The following is a 17,009-nucleotide window of genomic DNA, read 5'->3' as shown; positions in this document are numbered from 1 at the left end:
TTTTTAAAAATGATAATTCCACAGGTCGAAAACAAACCAGCGAATAAAGAGATCAGATTTTTAAAAAGGATGCTCAGTATGGCAGATGTAGGGTTGATCTATACCTCTGATTGGTTATTCCCCCTCTGATCAGACACGTGATCGATCATGTGATCAGTTGAGAGCTGCTCTCTTGGCTGTGAGTAGGAGGAAGTCCCTGATGGATGTGTCTTATTGCTCAAACTCAGACAGCAGCTGTTTCACTCTGGAGCTGGATCTTTAGACACGCCTGTTCTGTCTGTGTTGAGTTAAATTTGAGAAATCAACGTCCAGGTTCAAAACTTTTTACTGATTTCCAGCTTCATATGTTTGCAGTGGTGGAGATGAAGTAGTTGCATCATTTACTTGAGTAAAGATAAAATCACCTCTCTGTAAAATGACTCTTACAAATAAAACTCCTGTATTCAGAGCAAACTTCAAAGATCCAAATTTTTAATGTCACTTCTTTAATTTCCTCAATCTTATTTTCTGTTATTTGATTCATACAGCTCTTGTTCTCCTCCCTGTGCTGTTACAATATGAAGCAAAACAGAGACAGAAAAAAATCAAATCCTCTGAGAAGAAATTACTAAAACAAACTGTGAGCATACATCAGTCTGCACAGTGAAGCACAAACATCAGTGACCACCAACGGGAGAACGAGCACCTCAGAGAAACTGACATGCAGCACCGTTTCTACAGGTCTACGTCCTGTAAATCTCTGAGTTTGTCCACAGTGGTTAAATCACAGCTAACAACTCCACAGTCAGTGTCAAGTGATTAACCAGGTACTGAAGTTTTATTTTTTAAAAAGGTTCAATAATTTCCTGAAACAGCTGCTCACAGGAGGAAATGCTGCTTTTGCCGGGGACTATTTTCAGTGATAATCCACATTTGGTGCTGCAGTGAGTGTTTGGGACAGCAGGACGGTGTGTATGTGAGACTGAGTCAGAATAAACTACAGTATGTGTGCGTTGATGGTGATGAAGGAGCATGTGACCCAGTTTGTGGAAACAATGGAGCTCCATGGCCCGGAGGACTCAGATCCATCGGGCTGTGATTCACACACACGGCTGGTTAACAGGAGGCATTCAGTGCTGGTTCTGATCACGACTTTTCCTGACACAAAGAAAAACCAGTGAACGTCACTGGAGTTACACTGTGAAAACGTATTGTTTCTTTCAACATTTGTTTTATGCTGTGTGGAAGAAGTGTAATGTGTTACAAGAGACTGTTCCCATTTGTGCACAAAGAAACACGCAGGAACATGTATACTTAATTACACACACACACACACACACACACACACTCATAAACATACACATTACTGCTCCCACTTGCAACTCAATAGTGGCTTCCCTGTGGAGAGCAACCTGGTGCCAATTAGGATCCATTGCCTCGTGACCCTCCCTCTGTGTCTTTGTGTTTGTTTTCTCCTCTTTGCTCTGAACTCTCTTTGTTCAGCTCCGCCTGCAAGAAATTTCATTTCTATACTGCTCATGTATGTGGAAGTTAACGCTGCCTGAATTAAGCTTTTGCTAGTTTTAATACTGAGGAAAAGTTTCGAGAATAGCACATATTTTCAGACAGTCTCTCCATGTGTGTGTTTTTAACGTGAAAAGTGACCAAACAGTTGACAGAGCTGAGAGGGAAGTGCAGTCCTCTGCTGCTTTCTCACCTCCACACAGCTGAGCACTCAGCAGCCGTGGTTACACGCACAGTTATTCAGTCTGACTGAAGATTTTTGGGCAGCTGTTCACGTGGGATGTGGTTTAACACGGTGTCTGGTGTTTACATGCACCCGCACAGTTCATCAGAAAAGCTGAGTGACATACGTAAAAGTGATGAATATCTCATGCATTCATCGTCCTCAGCAGCTATCTCATCTCTTTGCCTTGTGTTTGATCAGGTGAACGAGGAGGACATGGACAGGTCAGGACACAAACTTTGTGTTTCCACCGTCCACTGTGGCCACGTCCTTACAAACAGCAGCGCTCACTTCAAAAACAAAAACGTTTCCACTGAACATGATCCAGGCAGCGATCGTGTTGTCATGTTGTATTTATCGAAACAAACTCATACCAGAAGCGTGGTCCCCGGGAGACAGGGTTACAACATTTGGCAGCTGGAGGTGCCTCTCTTCAATACTTTCTCTTTCTGTCTGGTTCCCTGCAGCTGTCAGACCGACTGAGGCACATATTCATCCTTCCGCCTCGACCTTCTTTGAGTTTCCTCCATTAAACACACAAAGCATACACTTGGCTTCCTTAGGAACAAAAGAGGGATTTCCTCCCCATCGACAGGCTCTCAAACCTTCACACACACCCATGAATGTATACTATACAAGCACAGATGTGTCTGTATTCTCAGATAAACGGCAGACTGTGTGGTGGAGGTCAGCTACATATCCTACAGAAGGAGGCAGATTTGGGGGTTACGACTGAACTGAGGTATGCAGCCTCTTCCCTCTTCCCCCATGGTCCTGCATAGCTCTGGGGGAGAGGATCATCAGAGTCTGGAGCTGAGCCAAAGACTGAACCCTCTCTGTAACCCCCTCCTACTGATACACACAGCTGCTGGTGTGTGTGTGTGTGTGTGTGTGTAAGTGGAAGTGTACAATGGCTGTTTCTAGCCACAGCTTGTGTAATAGATTTGTAAAAATCCTTCTCTGTCACGCCTCAGTCTGTCTGACAGGGTTTTGTTTTACTTTGTTTTACAGTGCTGTTACCGAACCCTCCACCAACAGACGTCTGTGAGCGCTCATAGGCTTCAGCGTCGTAACCTCTGTTCCTGCTCCTCATGGTGGAAATGAAACTGGAGACCTGGGCATATTCCTGAGTGCAGATGTGGGGATTCTCTCTCTATATATATATTTTTTTTCCTCTTCAGCTGATTAGAGACAAAGAACACCTTTAAGAAAAGTCCTAAGGCTGTCTAATATCTACAGGTACGGTGAAAAAAGTCAAATTGAAATGAGATGTAGCTCTTGTTAAAAATGAACTCAGGAAGATTTAACATGCAGGGGAACGGACAGGCGCAGTATCTGAACTAGTCTGCATCCAGGACCAGTGATGGAAGCAGCACTCGGATCCTTCACTTGAGTCAAAGTACCATTAAAATAAAAATGAAATCAGTAGAGTATAATCAGCTGAATGCAGTTAAAGTGTCCAGCCTCTCTGTTTTTGGATTTTACCTTTGGCCTGGTTTTCCTGCCTGTTGGTTGTCGACCACTGCTGACCCACTCTTTGTTGCTCAGCTTTGTCCTTAATGTTTGGAGTCAGTCACAGTTCAGGCTGAGGTGTTCACACACTGTTTGATTTGGGAAGTTTCTGTTAAAGGGTAAAAAAAAAAAACCAGAAGTGAAAAGGGCAAGAAAAAGGTCAAAGATTTGAAATTTAATTTTAGGAAACAGAGGTCAGTGAAGTGTTCACTTCCAAAGGAGCAGCCACGAGCAGTTAGTGATGATAACTCTCCAACATACAGAACATAAACTCTGTCTTCTTCTTCTACAGTGGTTTCATTCTCCACCAGCTGTTTATCTCCATGCACCCAGCCCTTCATATTCACATCATCAGTTTTACTGGACGACCACCCCCCCCCCCCCCCCCCCTCAGGAGAGGTGCATTCAAATGAATAAGAGGGCTGCATTGTTTGGTGTAGTGCTGTTGTGTGACCATGGTCTTATGGTAATAATTAATTAAATCACTAATTAACTGCTTCTGTTGTGTCTCTGAAGTTTAACTTGACTCGATTCTACTTTTTTTAGTTTCTGATCACGAAAAAAAAAGAGTTTCAAATGTTTTTCGAGATACAGTCTCATATCAAACCAACCCGGTCCAACTGGTTCACATTACTTCTGACGGGTGGAGCATCTTACAAACTACACGCATGTTGCATTACATTTGCTCAGAAAGTCACCTCTGTGTGTGTGTGTGTGTGTGTGTGTGTGAGTCTGTGTGTGTGAGTCTGTGTGTGTGAGTCTGTGTGTGTGTGTGTGTGTGTGTGTGTGAGTCTGTGTGTGTGAGTCTGTGTGTGTGTGTGTGTGTGTGTGTGTGTGAGTCTGTGTGTGTGAGTCTGTGTGTGTGTGTGTGTGTGTGTGTGTGAGTCTGTGTGTGTGAGTCTGTGTGTGTGTGTGTGTGTGTGTGTGTGTGTGAGTCTGTGTGTGTGAGTCTCTGTGTGTGTGTGTGTGTGTGTGAGTCTGTGTGTGTGAGTCTGTGTGTGTGTGGGGGGGGGGGGGGTTGGATGTGTTGTAGCTGAGCATGTTTACACAGCTCAAAGCTCTTTACAGCACAGAAACAGAGGAAATGAGACAGTGTAAAAGCCAAACTCAGTGTGAACACACACTCTCTCCCACTGCACGACCGCAGCTCATTTACAAACTGTCTCTAAAATAAGGAAACGCCGTCCTCACAGTTTTTATGATTTAAAGTTCACCTTTTGTCGGGGGGATATGTGAGATTCTGACTTCTGTACTGAGTTTAGTGGAAGAAAACATGCGTGTACGTTAAATGAAGTGGTTGAGGAGTGAGGTCACCTCCAGCTGTTACTGCTGGAGGAAGACAGCTGCTTAAAGAGGCTCCGTCTGCACCTGGAGCTCTTCGTTAATGTCATCACATACAACAGGAAGTTTGGACAGTGACTCTCTTTACTCTTTAATCACACAGCAAAACGTCATTTTAACACATTTAACTCAGAACGGCAGCTTCGTTTCTCTGCGGCGTTCATTTCTCATTTTCTCTAATTGTTTCTCCGTTGTTCCCCACGGTCACGTTTTCTTCCACTGTGCCTACATTCAAATCCCAGTAGGAACCATTAAGTATTTTACTGGTTCCTGATTCATGTGAGTAAATTACACTGTAAACTACCACACACACACACACACACACACACACACACACACACACACACACACACACACACACACACACACACACACACACACACACACACACACACACACACACTCATAGCTGAAGAGCAGGAGAGGTGTGAAGGAGAATGTTCATGTTACCTGTGACAGCCACAGCAGATAAGGGAGGGGGGATCAGGCAGAGAGGGGAGCAGGGGGGTAAAACTTTGGTGGGGGTGGAGGTGAGGCTGGATGGGGGGTTGCTAAAGAATTGACAAGGGAGAAGAGGGGGGGGGCTTATAGCCCCAGGAGGTAATTTGCTCATGAGCTTCAGTCCATCAATCACCCATTCATTTACTAACAGGATCGTCTGCCAGCCCCTCACACACTGTGAGTGTGTGTGTTAAGGAAAACACTGCGTAATTAAATTTATGTCAACAAGCAGTGTAACACTGGAAAATTGGATTAACACCTGAGAGCATGAGGAGAGCAGCGTTATGGCCCATTCACATGGATTGGACTGTAAATGGAAATGAAACGGGAACAGGAACTTTGCATGTTAAAGTTGTAATAAAACCAGAGTGGACTCGTGGAAAACCTGGATCACCACACAAACTGACTGAGCTACACACAGAAGCAGGAGCAGTGACGATGATCACACTGATCCGATTTTATTCCTCTGTTTGAATCTGTAACAGTCAGAGATCAGAGGCAGAGTCAGAGGCCGGGGTGGGACACACACACACACACACACACACACACACACACACACACACACACACGCACACACACACACACACACACACACACACACACACACACAATGCTATCACTATCAGTGCTCCAGGCACTGTTTCACTGATCCTTAAAGGGAGTGATCCCTGTTCCTGGTATTGTACACGACAGACGATCCATCACTGATGATAAGGACAAAAATATCATCACAGTATTTTCTCTGACATTTAATTCTGTCAATGATGAAGAAAACACGTTAAACATGTTTGTCAGAGCCGAAGGCTGCGCACCGTGTGTGTGACACGCAGGTAACGGTTCACAGATGCAGACAGTCTGTGCTGGGAGTCCTGTATGATGGTGGACTTGGGTGTTTGTGTTAGGTTTTACTCGTTTCAGTGACCTGGAGGAGGCTGATGAAGTTCCTACGTGCTGTACGTTGGAACTACATTTAAAATTCCCTATGTTAAAACTCCCCCTAGTGGTAAAATATGTAGTTTCTGGAAATTCAGTTAACAGCTGTGTTAAACTTGGATGAAAACAAAAAACAAAGAAAGAAAGAAAAGAAACAAACAAAAAAAGTGTGTCAGCACACCCTGAGAAAGGCCGGTGTGCTGACATGAGTCAGGAATGGTTCCTTCTCTTCCCTTCCAGGAGCAGCTGCAGCTGTAGAGGAACCCAGACTGCATCATATCATCATGTGCATCCATCAGTGAGCATGTGTTTGGTCTGTGGGGGGAAACTTTCCCTGGACTGGCCCCAGACCATCGTGGAGAAGCCTGTCCCCTGTTCCCCTGTCAGCAGCAGGTGTGTCAGTTTCCTTCTGCTGTTCTGTTTTGAGAGGAGCCGCCCTCCACCTGTGCAGGTTACGTTTAAAGGAACAGTTTGACCTTTTTACACAATAAATACAAACAATCACATCCTGTTAGCTGTCATCCACACACACACACACACACACACACACACACACACACACACACACACACACACACACACACACGCATGCACACACAGACACACACTGGTTCTCACTGAGGCCGTACAGACAAAAACAGGGAATCATATGAATAAATGTAGATGTTCTCGTACAGATACGTTACTCTGCTGTTGATGAATGAGTGAGTGTAACTCAGAGGTGAGTAGCTGCTGTAAGAATGTGGCTGATCAGGTTTGGAGTTTCTTCCCCGACTGGTTTGACATGTGAGAGGACGAATCTGTTCTGGGAATCACAATAAATCAGAGTCACAGTGATTCTGCTCTGATCCCAGAGACTCTGTTTTCTTTTTATGCTCCTGGAGTTTCTTCTTTTTCTGTGGGTTTTCGCCTCATCTCCAGAGACTGTTGACTCGTCTGTGTGAGTTTGTGGATTACTGGCAGCCTGGTCGGACAGTGGATGAGGAAACCTGGATTAAAATGGCAGTGAATCTGAGTAAGAATGGTCCTGAACTCATGGCTGCGTATAAAGAAGTGGTGGACGGCAAGTTGAACACAAACTGGTGAGTTTAATCTTTTAGAGCAGACAAACTTCACTTGTTGACAGAGATCTGGAATCATCTGTCCATCCACACCTGTGCTTCATGATACTCTTCTATAATGATGTTTTCAGGGTGCTGTTTACTTATGAAGGGAACAGTAATGATATCCGTCTGGCAGAGAAGGGAGGTGAGTAAATCTCTTTTGAATTTATTGTTAGGGTTTTCTGTTTGTCCAGTGCTCACTCATGGATTTTCCCCTTCTTTTAGTTTAAGTAAGTCAGATCTGTACATGTACACATCCAGGGGGCCTCTGGATGAGAGGCCAGACCAGTCGCCCTATATCCAGAGTTTCTCTGAGAACCATGAGCTGGATGACTGAGAAATGTCACAGCCACATTCAGACCAGGATCAGACATTTAGTGCAGGAAGTGTCTGATGTGAGTACCTGCCTGCTGCATCTCTGTGTGTGTGTAGATGGCGGATTAGAGGAGATGGTGGAGGAGCTGAACAGTGGGAAGGTGATGTACGCTTTCTGTCGTGTGCAGGACCCCAACTCTGGTCTGCCCAAATATGTCCTCATAAACTGGGTAAGATATGCTACACACACACACACACACACACACACACACACACAATTCACTTTGTTTGTGTGTAATATGTGTGATCGTCTGCACAACAGACAGGTGAAGGTGTGAAGGACTCTCGGAAAGGAATATGTGCCAACCATGTGAGCTCAATGGCCGGTTTCCTGAAGGTGAGTCTGACTTCATGCTGACACCAGTTTACATCATACATACATCTCAGCGTTGATTTAAAATCTCCTCTGCACACTAAATATTTATGTTTCAGATCATCTTTAAAGTGTTTTAACAAAGTGTCCATGTCCATCTCCTTTCTGTCTGCGACACTGTCAAACCCGGAGCGGCTGATTATCCCTGACATGTGTGTGATCACAGGGAGCCCACGTGACCATCAACGCCCGGGGAGAGGAGGACGTGGAGCCGGAGGCCATCCTGGAAAAAGTGGCCAAAGCATCTGGAGCAAATTTTAATTTCCACAAACAAACGGAGTACAGAGACGCACCCAGAGGACCTGTGGTGAGGGGACATGACACACACGTGTGTCACGTGAGGCAGAAATGTGTGTGTTTAAGCATAAAACTCACATCGTCGTCTTTCTGCTGCTTTCTCAGGGTTCAGTGTATCGGAAAGTCAACGCTGCAGAGGAAATTCAACAAACCAAGAAGGACGACTTCTGGGTCCAGACTCAGGTTTGTCATCATGCATGTAAACCACTGCCACACACCCTGAGTACCTATAGTTTAACTGAGAATAACACGACTCTCTCCCACAGAGGGATGCAGAGGTCCATCGACAGGAGGAGAACAAACGAGCAGAGCTGGAGAGACAAAGGTTGGAGAGAGAGAGGAGGGAGATGGAGGAGAAGCAGGCGAAGGAGAGGGAGAGGAAAGCAAAGGAGAGAGCTCAGCAGATCGAACAGGAGAAGTGAGTCAAACACAATTTGTACAATACATACAACAACCTGAACTCTGACGGGCCCTCCACCCTCCATCCTCCGCCTCGTGGCTCTGGGGCTTGTGGATGGACTCTGTGTCAAAATGTTCATTCATTCATTGTTCCAGTTTAAAGTTGTTGTAAAGTCTTTTGTCAGCTTCCAATTTTTCTATGCCTCAAGTATCTGACACACAAAAAACCTATGGTGAGGGCGTATCGCTCCATCAGTGAAGAACTGTAAATGTGCACACACAGCACCACCACCACAACAACAACAACACAAAACCAGCGAATCACAGCCACTGCTTTGCTTTTTGTGTTGATGTGGACGACAGGATTCAGAGGCAGAGAGAAGAAGAGGACAGACAGAGGGAGGAGCAGCGGCTGGTGAGATGACTTCAAATCAAACACGCTGCTTAGAAAGTCGTGTTTGTTGCTCTGGGTCACACTTTCCTTCATCACCATCAATACACACACACAGACAGACACACACACACAGACACACACACTGTCCTGCTGCCCCAAACACTCACTACAGCACCAGATGTGTATTAATCCGCTGCTGAAAATAGTCCCCAACAAAAGCACAGTTTCCTTCCTTCTGCCATCTTGTGGCTTGGATTCTTATTTGATTACACATCTTTAACACTGTGGATACTGCAGGTTCCACATGTTTGTATATCAATATACAAACAATGTGCAGATAACATCACGTGTCTGTTTTAGAACCAGCAGGAAAAAGAAAAGAAGAAAACAGGCATCAGCGCTGCTGCATCTGTACAGAAAGCTAACGTGAGTATGAACAAAGCCCCTGACGGAAGAATCATTCCATTATTTTGAGAAGTTGCTCAGGAAAATCTCGCTGTCGTTCTCAGGAAGCCAAGTCACTGATTTCTCAGAGATCGTTTAATCCAAGAGACATTTTCAGACAGAGGGAGCAGAGCTTTGAGGCCAACGACAGACAGTCTACTGCTGCGCTCAGGCCTGGTAAACAGCACAAATCCAACGTGAGTAACAGCTGGTGAAACATGAAGTGATGAACTTTATTCATGGTTTCACTCTGTCCTTCAGGGAGGCTGCAGAGTCCGTTTCTATCTCAGAAAACCTGTGAGGAAGAAACAAAGGTGCAGCCACAGAATCCACCAGCTCCAGCTGTGGCCCGCCTGTCTCCTGTCACACCTGTCTCACCTGTGCTGTCTCACTCACCTGCTGCACATGTGTCCCATTCACCACCAGAGACCACAGGCTCACCTGTTCAGCCTGCAGGTCAGACACAGAGATTTCTGTTTGGGTTGATAAACATAACAACACAAGTGAACGGCACAGTCCACTGAGCAGACTCTGTCTGTCCCCTCGTATGGACAGATCAAACAGACATGTCTCTCTTTCTGTCACTGATCCACACAGACACAGCTTTCACAGAAGAAGACGAGTGGTCCGATGAGTTCGATGACGATGCAGATGAAGGTGCTGCAGGTACCATACATGATCTGTTCTCCTATAATTTCAGTGATGCTGAACATTTGAAAAACCAAAAGAAATTTTACAACCGAAAAAGTATTTCCATTTCATGCTGTTTTATTTCACACACGTTTCTCCGCTGTCGTTTCTTTACACAGATGAATTTCAGGATGATCTGTATCAGGCAGAGAACCTGTATGAAAACATTTACCACACAGTGAGTGGGCTCTGACCTTGTCTGTCATCACAGCATCATCGTGTGAATGTGAACGTTTCATGGTAAAATGATCAAGAGCCAAAATAATGTGAAATGTTTTTATGATTTATCTGAAATAAAAGGACGAAGAACACGATGCAGACGCCAACGGGCAGAACATCTGTGCCAGAGCTCTGTATGACTACCAGGCTGGTAGGTGTACACACACACACACACACACACACACACACACACTCCTGTGTATTTTCATGCTGTTCTTTTACCATCACTTCTCTTCCACAGCCGACGACACTGAGATCACCTTTGACCCCGACGACATTATAACCAACATAGACAAGGTGGATGAGGGTTGGTGGAGAGGTTACGGACCTGACGGACACTACGGCATGTTTCCCGCCAATTATGTGGAGATTCTCTAGCTGTCGTCAGCCTCTTTCCTGTTAATCACAAAGTTCTGGCACAAACATTTGTATAAAACTGAAAACCTCTCAGGTGACAGACAGGAGATGATGAAGATGATGAAATATTTCTCAGAAATAAACGTGTTTGTTGTGTCTCTGTTCAAATCTCTCGTTGTTTAACATCATGGGATTGACAGACTGTTGTAAGAGTCCCAATAAATATCTTTAAATCAAAAAAACAAAAAGTTCTGAAACTTGAATGTGTCGTGTCTGTTGAAGCGGGAGAGTTTCAGACTGTGTGCTGCAACACACACAGAGAACACCGTGTAAATTTCACATGAATCAGCTGAGAAACGTGCAGAGTCACACAGCGTCCCTCAGGAAAACACCGTGAATGAGACCGTGAATAAAAAAGCGGAAGTGGACAGAGAGGAGGCGGAAGCAGCGGAAGGACAGAGGAAGAGCACTCCAGTCCAGCTGGTGGCGGTAACGCTTCATTACCACCACAAAACACCAAGAAGAAGACGAAGACGGCCAGCTGCACCTTCCTGCCCCAGCGACCGGAGACTACACAGGGAGAAATGGCTGCAAGGTTACTGCTGCGCCCGGCCCTCAGAGCCGCCACCGCCTGCCGGGCTGCCCGGGTCCCTGGCCGGGTCCCTGCCCTGGTCCCTGCCCTGACCCGCAGCATGGCGACAGGAGGTGAGGACGAGACCAGCAGGGGACAGGGATTTATCAGCTGATCAGTCAGTGGCAAGGACAGATAAGATTGACGGCGGAAGACGTCCCGGGACGTCCCTGTGACAACATGGTCTTCACAGCAGAAGATCAGACCAAACTTTATTTAAAAAACTGCCAATTTAAAGAGAACCGGCGCAAAGTTTAAATCACAGCCGACGTTTTCGGCAACAGAACTGGGATGAATGAGTTTGTCTCCGCAGGCTTAGACTGAAGTAACCGTGTGTTCACAGCACTGATCATATGTAATGTAAGGAATCCAGCTTTCAGTTAATCACAGCAGCAGGTTTCATTACGATGAGGTGTCATCATGTTCGAGGTCTCCTCCGCCTCTGTGCCACACCTGAGTTCACAGGTCTGCTGGATGTGATGTGTGTTTGCTTTTTGCTGATGTGGTGGATTTTTATTTACAGCTTATGTGATTTTGTTTGCAGGGATTCCCACTGACGAGGAGCAGGCCACAGGACTGGAGAGGATCATCATGGAGGCCACGAAGGAGGGAAAGGTGCCACAGCTCTGTTACCACAAGCTTCATTAAAGTGAAGGATTTCTGTTCTGTTCTCTGCACAGGACATGACTGAGATCAGTTTGGGGCTGAAGTGCTCTGCTGAAATTAGGAAAGGAACTTACAACCTAGAGATGAACGGAGGAAAAAGAGAAAGTGTAACCATAAAACTGCTCCTGAGCTTTTAAACATTAGAAACTTTAGACTTTAACCTAATCAGCCATTCAGTAAATGGAAGGCAGCCATTAACGTATGACCCATACAGATTCCTGAGTGGATAACATTTAATGAGTTTTACTGATTCTTTAGTTATTATCTTGCTCCACCCGGATGATCAGTAACCCTGACCTATTCCCTGTCTGTGCCTCAGGATCCCTACAATGTGATGAAGCCAAAGTGGTACAGTGGTACCAAGGAGGATCCAAACCTGGTTCCCTCCATCACAGACAAGAGGATTGTGGGATGTATCTGTGAGTTCTGAACATTATTTGGCTTCTTACATTTAGTTTGGCTGAGTGAGGTTAGATTCAGCCTGTGTGGACCTCAGTGTGTTTCATCAGACCACACAGGAGAGCCTGCTGTTTGTATTCAGTCACATCAGCAGCTTTCAGACGTGTGCTGGGGACTGTCACTGTCTCTCACTTTGTCTCATCTCCTGTCTGCAGGTGAAGAAGACAACACGGCCGTGGTTTGGTTCTGGATTCATGATGGCGAGCCCCAGCGCTGCCCGTCCTGTGGGTCCTACTACAAACTGGTGCACTATGATCTCCCGCACTAACTTATGAGACAGCTCTGTTATTACCGACATGTGTCACACCGCTGTGTGTCTGCACAGCTTTAGCTTCTCTTTGAAATATTCCTTCGGAACGAGATGAAGAAGAATCAGACGGCGACGTTCCCATTGTTCAGTTTCCAGGAAGATGTGTGGGCCTGTGTATTTCCTGGTCCTATGTTAGGAGTCCTTGTCCGATTGGTCTTTGACCCGTTCTGTCTCAGTACTTGATCCACCTGCTAACCTCATCAGTCTTTGCTTTACATGTTACCTTTACAGAGGGATCACATGTGGTTTGGGACACAACTGTTTCTTTGAAAACATTTCCATTCAGCTGCAGTTTACATTGACTCATGTACTGTACACTGTTACACTCGGTCCACCTACTCCTTTTATTGAACCAATAAAGTTTCTGAGCTCCTGTTTGTGGACGTCTTTGACTCTTTGGACACTTTTCTCCCTTCTTGTCCTAACTGTCCTAACCTTTGTTTAACTGCTTTTGGAGTTTCACTCCAACAACCTCCTCTTCCTGGCTTTGCTGGGATGATGGTGTGTGAGTGGGGAAGGTGTTGCCAGGTGACAGAAACACTGAAAATATAATTCATGTGATTGTTGTGCTTGTGTCTGTGGAGTCGTTCGCATGTTGTTGTTCCTTTATTAAATTAACCTAACGCTCTGAAAGCACTGCAGGCTAAAACAACAGTCCTTCAACAAACCTCCACGAAGCTTCACGAAGCTTCAGGTGTTCAGGTTTTGTTGGAATGGGTTCAGAGAGCTGCAGTCTGTTACATTCATTCATCTGTTACACGTTTTGTTTCTCGAAGGCTATAAATGACGTTAAAACTGAGCGACGGCGTTATAAACTCAGACGTCACCATCGAGCGACCATATTGTGGTGTCAGTGAAGAAGGAGAAATGGCTGCAAGGTTACTGCTCCGCTCAGCGTACAGAGCCGCTACAACCTGCCGGGCTGCCCGGGTCCCTGCTCTGACCCGCAGCATGGCGTCTGGAGGTGAGGACGAGACCAGTACCGAGACATTAAGACCCGAAGGAGCGGCGAAATCTGACTTTAAAACGGCGGTTTGTCCGCGGCCAAGGCGGAAGATGTCCGCCCGCTAGCCGGTTAGCATTAGCAGCGTTAGCAGCGCGGGGGCCGTAAAAGGTCAAATGTGATTTTTAGTAAATGGTGTTAAATAAGAGTTTCAGCGGCTGCTGCAGGCGTTCAGCTGTGTCCGGTGTCTGCGGTGAGTGGTGTACGGGGCAGGAAACGGCATAGAATGGAGTCATATAAACAAAATCCCGCTCAGGTAACGTTAGCTGAGCTATGCTAACGATGGTCGATGACTCGACTTCAGATATGAAAAGTAAAAGTGTGAAGTTCTCTGTTAATCAGCTGTTTAGACTAATAGTTTATTAGACCAGGCGGTTTAACTGAGCGCGACCTTTCCACGACAGATCACGCAGAGTGACAGGAGAAGTTAAAGTAAGAAGAAAACACAACTGCACAAAATAAACGATCCAGCAAAGTTCAGCTGAATAAAGAATAAACCGGAGAGCGAACAGTTACAGAGCTGTGGGGAAATGAACACGCTAACTGTCAGAGGTCAGTCAGTCAAAGCTTCTCTGCAAACGTCTGCACCGGTTTCATGTTGGAGAGATTTCCGACGGTAAGAGAAGTAAAAACAGGAGTAAGGTGAAGAAAAGCTCAGTTACTGTCTGTTCGCTGCGGAGGTTGGATTCACTGCCTTCACCTTCAGAAAGCAGCGCGTCAGCGTCATTAACCGGGAGCTGAGCTGACTCGGTTAGTTACTGAACATCTGTCAGATGTTGAGTTTTAACCAGGACTGTTTTTAGAACAGAATGTTTCACAGCATTGGTGTGTTAGGTCGAACAGCGTTGTAGGCTGCCTGTAACACTGTGCATGTTAGAGGACGGCTGCTGAAGAAGACCTCTGCCCTGTTAATGTTTGCAGGGATTCCCACTGATGAGGAGCAGGCCACAGGACTGGAGAGGATCATCATGGAGGCCACGAAGGAGGGAAAGGTACGATAATACCTGTGAATAAGCCTGGATCTGGTTTCTGTCCTTTGGTCTTATCAATCAATCAATCAATCAATCAGTCACTCAGTCAATCAATCAGTCTTTACTTGCACCTCTCATACAGATTAATACAATTCAGAATGACAGTTAAACCACGGAACAATTTGAGACGAATGCACATGAACACATGAGCCGGCATGAATGACACAACCCACCAAAGTGTTTGAGCTCATTCGTAGATAAAGATCTCAGCGTGTGGACTGATCAGTGCATCCACACGGCTGTTACTGTGCTCTGGGAATGGATAAGCTGCAGAGGACAGATATGTGGGCGTCCACACTGTGGCCTGTGGAAGCAGCGTGTTGATCAGAATCTCCTCCCCCTTCGGCTGAGACACTTCACACAAGCTGTTCCACTTTTAAATAATTAGTCTTTTAGGAGATGAGAAATGTCCACGGCCAGTTAATGGTGACTGTGGAGCGTGTTATCTGTGCCCAGCAGGCGTGTTGTGGGACAGGCTGGGAAATGAACTTCTGTTATCTCAGACATTACGTATATTACTTGTTGTCAGGATGTTTTCTCAGCACGTGGAGTAATGAACTTCGATTGTCACAGTTAAATCAGCGTCAGTCTGTTGTGTCTGGGCCACGGTTTAAGTGCAGCATTTATTAAATAAAATAATTCATAGTGGTGAGAGAACGGGGGATTCAGGCTGTGGCTTTGATAGGCCTCATAAAATCTGACATTAAATGAAATGTGAACCTGGCACAGTTACACAGGGATGTTCAGGTTCTCGTGTCGTTTACCTTCAGAGAAGATCAGTTCATCTGACCTGCTGTAACCCTTCCCTCTGTTTCAGGATCCCTACAATGTGATGAAGCCAAAGTGGTACAGTGGTACCAAGGAGGATCCAAACCTGGTTCCCTCCATCACAGACAAGAGGATTGTGGGATGTATCTGTGAGTTCTGAACATTATCTGGCTTCTTACATCTAGTTTGGCTGAGTGAGGTTAGATTCAGCCTGTGTGGACCTCAGTGTGTTTCATCAGACCACACAGGAGAGCCTGCTGTTTGTATTCAGTCACATCAGCAGCTTTCAGACGTGTGCTGGGGACTGTCACTGTCTCTCACTTTGTCTCATCTCCTGTCTGCAGGTGAAGAAGACAACACGGCCGTGGTTTGGTTCTGGATTCATGATGGCGAGCCCCAGCGCTGCCCGTCCTGTGGGTCCTACTACAAACTGGTGCACTATGATCTCCCGCACTAACTTATGAGACAGCTCTGTTATTACCGACATGTGTCACACCGCTGTGTGTCTGCACAGCTTTAGCTTCTCTTTGAAATATTCCTTCGGAACGAGGTGAAGAAGAATCAGACGGCGACGTTCCCATTGTTCAGTTTCCAGGAAGATGTGTGGGCCTGTGTATTTCCTGGTCCTATGTTAGGAGTCCTTGTCCGATTGGTCTTTGACCCGTTCTGTCTCAGTACTTGATCCACCTGCTAACCTCATCAGTCTTTGCTTTACATGTTACCTTTACAGAGGGATCACATGTGGTTTGGGACACAACTGTTTCTTTGAAAACATTTCCATTCAGCTGCAGTTTACATTGACTCATGTACTGTACACTGTTATACTCGGTCCACCTACTCCTTTTACTGAACCAATAAAGTCCTCAAAGTATATTTTTCTGCTCTGACTCTTTTTTTTGTTCAGTCATTTCTCTTGTATCGACCAAATCCCTGCACGATGGCAGACCTCAGATCAGTGGCTGAGACGTGTTTGATGATGAGACTTTAAATATGTTGTAAACTTCCACTTCACACAGTAGCTTCATCTGTGAAGCAGTCAGTGCCACCGTTGACCAGCAGAGGGTGGCGGTTACAAACAGTTTCTGCTCATGGTGCCAAAGCTCCCAGTGAAAATTCATAAATACAGTGAAATGTAAGGCTGCTTCAAAGTGGCCACAAAGGACGTTACATGTCATCCATCTTCATTAAAGTCAGGGGTAAAAGGTTCTGGTTTTCAGACAGTTTCTTCCACTGTTGACGTGTCTTTGTTCTGAAACACAGACATACAGAACGTCCCCAGACTTCAACAGATGAACTGGAAAATAAAGTTCAGCCCAAAGGCCAGAATGAAAAAGGAGAGAGTTCATGAGAAGGAGCAAGGTAAACAACAGAAAAATGCAAACTCCAGACTGGGCCTCAGAAATGATCCACGCTGTGCAGCGCTCTGACGTGTTCTGAGCAGCAGGAGAATGAAGTTCATAAACTGTAATTAACAGAT

At 45.7% G+C, this 17,009-nt stretch overlaps 3 protein-coding genes across 4 annotated transcripts; all 3 read left to right on the top strand.

The window, feature by feature from the left end:
• The first annotated feature begins 3,986 nt into the window (after positions 1-3,986).
• On the top strand, positions 3,987-10,897 carry dbnla (drebrin-like a). Of its 2 annotated transcripts, XM_041058615.1 has the most exons (16): positions 3,987-4,019; positions 6,951-7,095; positions 7,206-7,261; positions 7,549-7,661; positions 7,754-7,828; positions 8,031-8,171; positions 8,267-8,344; positions 8,428-8,579; positions 8,924-8,975; positions 9,315-9,380; positions 9,464-9,575; positions 9,660-9,854; positions 9,996-10,064; positions 10,208-10,266; positions 10,389-10,458; positions 10,549-10,897. In XM_041058615.1, exons 2-16 carry the CDS (start codon positions 7,013-7,015, stop codon positions 10,683-10,685), a joined length of 1,458 nt encoding a protein of 485 aa, XP_040914549.1. In that variant the 5' UTR covers positions 3,987-4,019; positions 6,951-7,012; the 3' UTR covers positions 10,686-10,897. The 2 variants fall into 2 exon arrangements, with proteins under 2 accessions (XP_040914549.1, XP_040914548.1); XM_041058614.1 differs by lacking the exon at positions 3,987-4,019 and having other exon boundaries at positions 6,823-7,095.
• A 308-nt stretch (positions 10,898-11,205) lies between these two features.
• On the top strand, positions 11,206-13,103 carry LOC121195271 (cytochrome c oxidase subunit 5B, mitochondrial-like). The gene is made up of 4 exons (XM_041058620.1): positions 11,206-11,369; positions 11,840-11,910; positions 12,281-12,380; positions 12,576-13,103. Exons 1-4 carry the CDS (start codon positions 11,249-11,251, stop codon positions 12,686-12,688), a joined length of 405 nt encoding a protein of 134 aa, XP_040914554.1. The 5' UTR covers positions 11,206-11,248; the 3' UTR covers positions 12,689-13,103.
• A 456-nt stretch (positions 13,104-13,559) lies between these two features.
• LOC121195272 (cytochrome c oxidase subunit 5B, mitochondrial-like) lies at positions 13,560-16,405 on the top strand. The gene is made up of 4 exons (XM_041058621.1): positions 13,560-13,694; positions 14,655-14,725; positions 15,582-15,681; positions 15,877-16,405. Exons 1-4 carry the CDS (start codon positions 13,598-13,600, stop codon positions 15,987-15,989), a joined length of 381 nt encoding a protein of 126 aa, XP_040914555.1. The 5' UTR covers positions 13,560-13,597; the 3' UTR covers positions 15,990-16,405.
• The last annotated feature ends 604 nt before the right edge of the window (positions 16,406-17,009 follow it).

Source organism: Toxotes jaculatrix, chromosome 16 (assembly GCF_017976425.1).
Source record: "Toxotes jaculatrix isolate fToxJac2 chromosome 16, fToxJac2.pri, whole genome shotgun sequence".
NCBI lineage: Eukaryota > Metazoa > Chordata > Actinopteri > Toxotidae > Toxotes > Toxotes jaculatrix.
Note: the sequence above shows the minus strand (reverse complement) of the source record. Positions and strands in the feature narration are given on the sequence as shown.